At 44.0% G+C, this 6,674-nt stretch overlaps 2 protein-coding genes across 2 annotated transcripts; both read right to left on the minus strand.

The window, feature by feature from the left end:
• Nucleotides 1-1,373: 1,373 nt before the first annotated feature.
• On the minus strand, nucleotides 1,374-2,900 carry LOC112093762. Its single transcript, XM_024172834.1, has 4 exons — nucleotides 2,685-2,900; nucleotides 2,125-2,238; nucleotides 1,666-1,905; nucleotides 1,374-1,550 (listed from the first exon to the last, which is right to left on the minus strand). The coding sequence occupies exons 1-4, from the start codon at nucleotides 2,898-2,900 to the stop codon at nucleotides 1,374-1,376; spliced, it is 747 nt and encodes a 248-aa protein (XP_024028602.1).
• Nucleotides 2,901-4,552: 1,652 nt separating this feature from the next.
• Nucleotides 4,553-5,822, minus strand: LOC112093763. Its single transcript, XM_024172835.1, has 2 exons — nucleotides 4,980-5,822; nucleotides 4,553-4,597 (listed from the first exon to the last, which is right to left on the minus strand). Exons 1-2 carry the CDS (start codon nucleotides 5,820-5,822, stop codon nucleotides 4,553-4,555), a joined length of 888 nt encoding a protein of 295 aa, XP_024028603.1.
• Nucleotides 5,823-6,674: the final 852 nt, after the last annotated feature.

Genomic DNA, 6,674 nt, shown 5'->3' on the forward strand with positions numbered 1-6,674 from the left:
CTACTCAAGCCGTGGGCCCCATGACTGGCCAAGCCATGAGGTTCCATGACTAAACAAGGTATGGTTTTTAAAGAGTTTTTCTTTTGCAAACCAACCCCTTTCTTTAAAACATTTCCAAGGCCGAAATCCTTTTTGAAAACAGGCTCACATGGAAAAGGGATAGAAATCCTACGTCGCACTATCAAACCTGGGACTAGCATAGCCTTCTCCGGCTTCCACTTCCTCAACCCCTTCAGTCTGAATCCTCAGCGATCACTGATGCAAGACAACACTTTAGGATTAATTCTCATTCCTAAAGCAATCCAATCTCAATTTGATGCCAAGGTTTCCAATTAGTGTGCCCTAATCCATTTTCATGTTTCAAATTATCATTCCAAGGGTTTTCAATCTCAAAACAAGGATTAAAGATGCTAATCCATTCATCTCAAGTCCCCAAATGAAGCTAATTTGGGTTCTCCCCGAAAGTAGAGGCCAAAACAGCAATTTCAGGCCAAATAGGGTCAGACCCCGTGTCAACCGGTCGACTGGTGATAGAACAGTGCAACACTACCGGTCGACCGGTAGTGTGCACTCCGGTCGACCGGACAGGTCGACCGGTCAGGCCAATGCAATGCGGTCGATCGCACCGGTTGACCGGTTACCATGTGATCCGGTCGACCAGACAGGTCGACTGGTGGAATCAGCTGCGCGAGAGAAGCTCGCGGAAACCAGTCCAAAACCTACAATCTCAGTCCCAAATCGAAATATTTCAAAGGAAAACCCCTAGATCCGGGTTCTAGGTGGTAAATCAAGTCCAAAGAACCCAAGATCTCCAATTTCTACCAAGGTTTTACTTAAAAATCATTAATATCCAGTTTGAACCAAAAATAAGTTTTGAAGTCCACAAATGCACGATTCAAGAGAGGGTTTTCCATAAATCTTACCTTGAATCCTTCTCTTGATGTTGAATGGTTCTTGAAATCGTTCCTTGGTTCAAGGTCCGTTCGATTGGGACAAAAACGGGAAAAGAGAGAGAGAGCACGGGAATGAGAGTGGAGAGAGAGAGAGTGTGCACGGGAGAGGAAAGAGAAAAGGAAAGAAAGAAAAGAAAAAGAAAAAGAAAAGAAAATGGACAAGTGTCAATATATTAAAAGAACAGTCCAGAAATGCGCCCATACACACTTTTGGGTTAAAATAAATTACTAAGAAGAATTTAAATACCTTAGAACTATTTAAATTACACGTCAGAAACATTTATTAATCAAAACCCAATTAATTAAATCAGATTAGGCACACTAATAATCTCAATTATCTTAATTAATCTTATTTAATTCTTCAGGGTGTTACAGCTCCACCCCTCTTAGGCAATTTCGTCCCTGAAATTAAGGCCTACCTCAAAGCACAAACAGATGTGGATACTGCTCCTGCATCGCAGTTTCAAGCTCCCATGTCGCTTCCTCAACTCCATGGTGCTGCCACAACACTTTCACTAACAGGATCTCACGATAGCGCAGATTCTTTATCTTCCGGTCAAGAATCTGTACAGGTGCCTCCTCGTACGTCGTGTCATACTATATCAGAATGTCAAACCACCGTACCATAGCTTCCGGCTCAGGTTGACATTTCTAAAGCATAAAGACATGAAACACGTCATGCACGTGAGATAATTCAGGCGGTAAAGCCAACCGATAAGCCACCACTCCGACTCATTGCACGATCGGTAGTACGCCTTCTATTAGCATAGCTTTTCTGACGACCTTGAGCTGTCAATAGTCGTTCCTGAATCACAGCTATCTTCTCATTGTTTTCTTGAATAACCTCTGGCCTAGTACTCAGTCGATCTTCTGGTTCTAACCAACAAATAGGTGACCTACAAGGACGACCATAGAGAGCCTCAACAGTGCCATACCGATACTGGCCTGATGGCTGTTGTTGTACACAAACTCAGTAAGGTGCAGGTATTTCTTCCAGTTTCCACCAAATTCCAGAATACAAGCAGGAAGCATATCCTCCAGAATCTGAATTACTCTTTCAGATTGCCCATCAGTCTGAGGATGAAATGCTGTGCTGAAGTTCAAGTCTGTTCCCATGGCTTCCTGGAAACTCCTCCAATACCTTGCATTAAAACACGTGTCACGATCTGACGTGATAAACAATGGCACTCCGTGTAGCCTCACGATGTGCTCCAGGTATAATTCTGACAGAATCTTCTGAGAATACATCGTACGAAATGGTATGAAGTGCGCGGACTTCATCAACCTGTCCACCACCACCCAGATGACATCGTGCTTTAGCTCGGTTCTCGATAGCCCCATCAGAAAATCTATAATGATGTGCTCCCATTTCCATCCAGGGACAGGAAGAGGTTATAACTCTCCCACTGGCTTCTGATGCTCAGCTTTAACCCAGAGGCAAGTCAGACATTCCGAGACATACTCACAAATGTCTCTTTTCATGCCTCTCCACCAGCACTGCCTTTTCAGGTCCTGGTACATCTTTGTACTTCCTAGATGTATAGCAAACTTCAATTTGTAAGCCTCTCACAGAACCATCTTATTTACCTCATCCGCCTTAGGAACAACAAGGCGGTTGCAGAAATACAAGGCTCCATCCTCTCGGATTCTCCAATCCTCGAGTTGCTCTCCATTCTGGATTCGAATCCAGATCCCTTGGAGGTGTGGATCCTGTAATTGATTCTGCTTAACCTGTTGCACAATATCCGGTGTAGAACCCAGATTATACACCATCGCCTGGTTATAATCTTCGTAGAACTGAAGATTATACTCACTCACCACTTCAGTCCTTTTCCAATCTTCCAAAGCTAACGACGCCAGAGTCCCCGTCGTCTTCTTGCTAAGGGCATCAGCCACCACATTAGCTTTTCCAGGATGATATTGCAGACTAAAGTCATAATCTTCCATATACTCCACCCATCTCCTTTGCCTGAGATTCAAGTCTTTCTGAGTAAACAAGTACTTCAGACTTTTATGGTAAGAAAAGACCTGAAACTTTGCTCCATAGAGATAACATCTCCATATCTTCAGAGCAAATATTACCACTGCCAGCTCCAAATCATGAGTGGGATAATTCTGTTCATGTGGTCTTAATTGGCGAGATGCGTACGCTACCACACGTCCTCCTTGCATTAAGACACCGCCAAGCCCACTCCCCGAGGCGTTAGAATACACCTCATATGGTTCTTTACTATCAGGAATAGTCAAGACTGGTGCACTTGTCAGTCTGACCCTAAATTCCTGAAAAGCATTTTCACATTCGGCGTCCCACTGGAATCTGACTTCTTTCTTGGTCAACCGAGTCATCAGTGCAGCAATACTCGAGAAGTCTTTCATGAAACACCGATAGTACCCTGCAAGTCCGAGGAAACTGCGAATCTCCGCCACATTCTTTGGCCTTTCTCACTGTAGCACAGTCTCAATCTTAGAAGGATCAATAGAGATTCCTTGTCCTGAAATTACATGCCCAAGGAACTTCACTTCTGTCAGCCAGAAGTCACATTTCTCCTTCTTAGCATACAACTGGTGTTCACGAAGAGTTTGAAGAACAATTCTCAAGTGTTGCTCATGTTCTTGCCAAGTCTTCAAGTAAACCAGTATGTCGTCAATGAAGACAATTACGAACCGATCCAAATATGGCAAGAAAACACGGTTCATCAAGTCCATGAATGCCGCCGGGGCATTCGTAAGCCAAAAAGGCATTACAAGAAACTCGAAGTGCCCATACCGAGTTCAAAAAGCAGACTTTGGAATGTCCTCCTCCTTAATTTTCAATTGGTGGTACCCAGACCTCAAGTCAATCTTGGAGTAAAACTGTGATCCACCCAACTGATCGAATAGCTCGTCGATCCTTGGTAGTGGGTATTTGTTCTTCATAGTTACCCTAATCAATTGATGGTAGTCAATGCACAACCGGAGAGATTCGTCATGTTTTTTCACAAATAGCGCCAGGGCACCCCAAGGGGAAGTACTATTCTGAACGTATCCCTTCTCTGCTAGCTCCTCAAGCTGCTTCCTTAATTCTCTCATCTCCGCCAGAGCCATCCGGTATGGAGGAATGGAAATAGGTGCCGTTCCCGGAACCAAATCAATGCATAATTCAATTTCCCGATCTGGTGGCAACCCCGGTAGATCCTCGGGAAATACATCTGCGAACTCATCCACTACAGGGATTCCCACACTATCTCCAGTTATCTCGGGTTCACCTTCAAAGGCGAGAAGTGAAGAAAAACATGCTAGATTCCTTCGTCCCCCAACACTATACTTCAACAGTCGTTCTCCTAGGACTGGGTTCGTATCTGCCTGATAAGAAATCACTGTTCCAGACTTAGTCATCAAAGTCAACCTTCTACGGTAGCAATCAACAATAGCACCGTACTCCGACAACCAATCCATTCCGAGCACCACGTCAAATAGACTCATCGGAAGGATAATCAAATCAGCTCTCAATCCCTCACCCCCAATCATGATTTCACATGATTTACACACACTCAACACCTCCACACATCCCAGTGGGGAGTTCAAAGTCATCGAGACTTCTAAATTCTCAGATTTCAGGTTCAAAGTCTGAATGAAAGAGCTTGATACAAAAGAGTGTGTGGCACCTGTATTAAACAACACGTGAGCAAAAGAATGAGAGATTAGAATCATACCCTCAACCACCGCGTTGCTGGTTTGATCTCCCGAACTGCCTCCTGCCAGGGCATAAGCTTGCCCCTGCACTTTTCCTTTCCCTCTATCACAAACATTAGGCCGTTGGGTCGCTGGCCTATACTATTGCGGTGGAGGTGGTTGTACCGGTCTCAGCACTTGGGGCTGAAATTGTGTATACTGAGGTGGTTGATAAGTTGGCACAGTGGGATATGGCATCTGATGTGGCTGATATGATAGCATATACTGTGGTGGCCCTTCCTGACTGTATGAAGTGTCACTTTGGGCTTGTTGAGCTAGCGGCCGATTAGGAAAATTCCTCCTAATATGGCCCACCTGCCCACAATGGTGACACTTGGGCCCGTATGGAGCACTTCTGTCACTTCCTGATGAACTACTGCCACCACTAATCACTCCCCCACCCGGTTGTCCCTGGTTGCGGTTCCTTCTACCACTCCGCTGTGGCCCGCCGGAAGTTGATGGTCCGCCAGAAGCTGAAACTTGTCCAGCTAGTTCTTTGCTTTGGTGATAGGTTATGCTATCCTGCTCCACCCTAGTAGCAGTAGCCACCAAAACCCAGAAATTCCAGATTCTGAATGCCACCAATGGTCTCGTCACAGAGTTCTTGAGGCCCTTCTCAAACTTAAGACATTTAAGGTGTTCAGATTCCACCAAAGATGGCGCAAAATAGGATAGGTCATTAAACTTGGCCTTATACTCCCTTACAGACATGTCACCTTGCAGCAGAGACATGAATTCCAATGCTTTTTCATCCCTATAACTCCGAGGGAAGTACTGCTCATTGAATAGTATCTCAAACTGCTCCCAGGTCAGTCTTGCAACATCTATTCTTCTTTTGACCTGTTTCCACCAAGTATTTACTAAGCCCTCCATCTTGTTTACTGCAAATTCCACCCAGTATTCATCTGGGACTCCCATAGTACTCAAGTGCTTGACTATAGAGTCAAACCAGAACTCTATTTCCTGGGGTCCTCCTTCACTGTTAAACAAGGGGATAGCCGCACGCCTAAATTTCTGGAAGTAACCTTGCTTCCTATCCTCAACCGCCCGCTCATTTTGAGCTCTAGTGGCCATGGCTTGAAAGGCAGCATACATGGCGTCCAAAAATCCCGGATTCTGTTGTGCCAGTTGATTAGCTGGCTTATGGAGAGGCGCCATTTCCATCAACTGAAATAAAATTAGACTGTTCAGTGGATTACAGATGTCACACATGTATGTACAATTTTAGGGTTTCTTAACCTAGGGCTCTGATACCACTCTGTCACGCCCCCCAAACGGGGTGGGTGACATGGAGCTCAATTAGGGGTTAATAAAACAGATACCCAAATGAGCCCCACTTAACTCCATTAAAATATAATATAAATTTCTAAATCCTGAGCCTCTGACAACACACAGGGCTTCAGCCATAGGATATATGGCATTGTACATACATCAACTTGTAAATAATCAATTACAACAGACATCAACCACAATCTAGTATATCCAAATATTACATAAGGTTACATAATTCTCAATTCCTTACATTTTATTCCAAAGGATGATCACAATCCTCACTTGATTCTGGCAGCAGCACAACTCAGCTACTCCGTAGCAAATATCCAGCTACTGTGCACTGCTCCTAGAATCTCCTGGGAGGGGTTTAATACATTTAAAACATAAAATGTGAGCGAAAGGCCCAGTAGGATATAGTTTGAAATGACTGTATAAATAAATGAATAATAAATTAGCAATGAATAAATAAATGAATAAGTAAATAAAATAAGACATTCAGTTCCGACTGCCAGCCGGAACCTCACATCCTTTTTCTCAAAGGAAATATAACTGAACATAACAGTATTACAGGCAACACTAAGTAATTAGTACAAATTACTACCTACCAAGTGTCTCACCTACCCGAACTGAGTTTCGGGTTCTGCCCCGGAGGATGCACTCTTCGCATCCTATCTAGGCTTACAGCAATATATTCTTACCGGTTCACAAGATCTCTTATCTTAAGAAACCATTCATTTA

This window comes from Morus notabilis, unplaced genomic scaffold, assembly GCF_000414095.1.
Source record: "Morus notabilis unplaced genomic scaffold, ASM41409v2 Scaffold375, whole genome shotgun sequence".
NCBI classification, from domain to species: domain Eukaryota; kingdom Viridiplantae; phylum Streptophyta; class Magnoliopsida; order Rosales; family Moraceae; genus Morus; species Morus notabilis.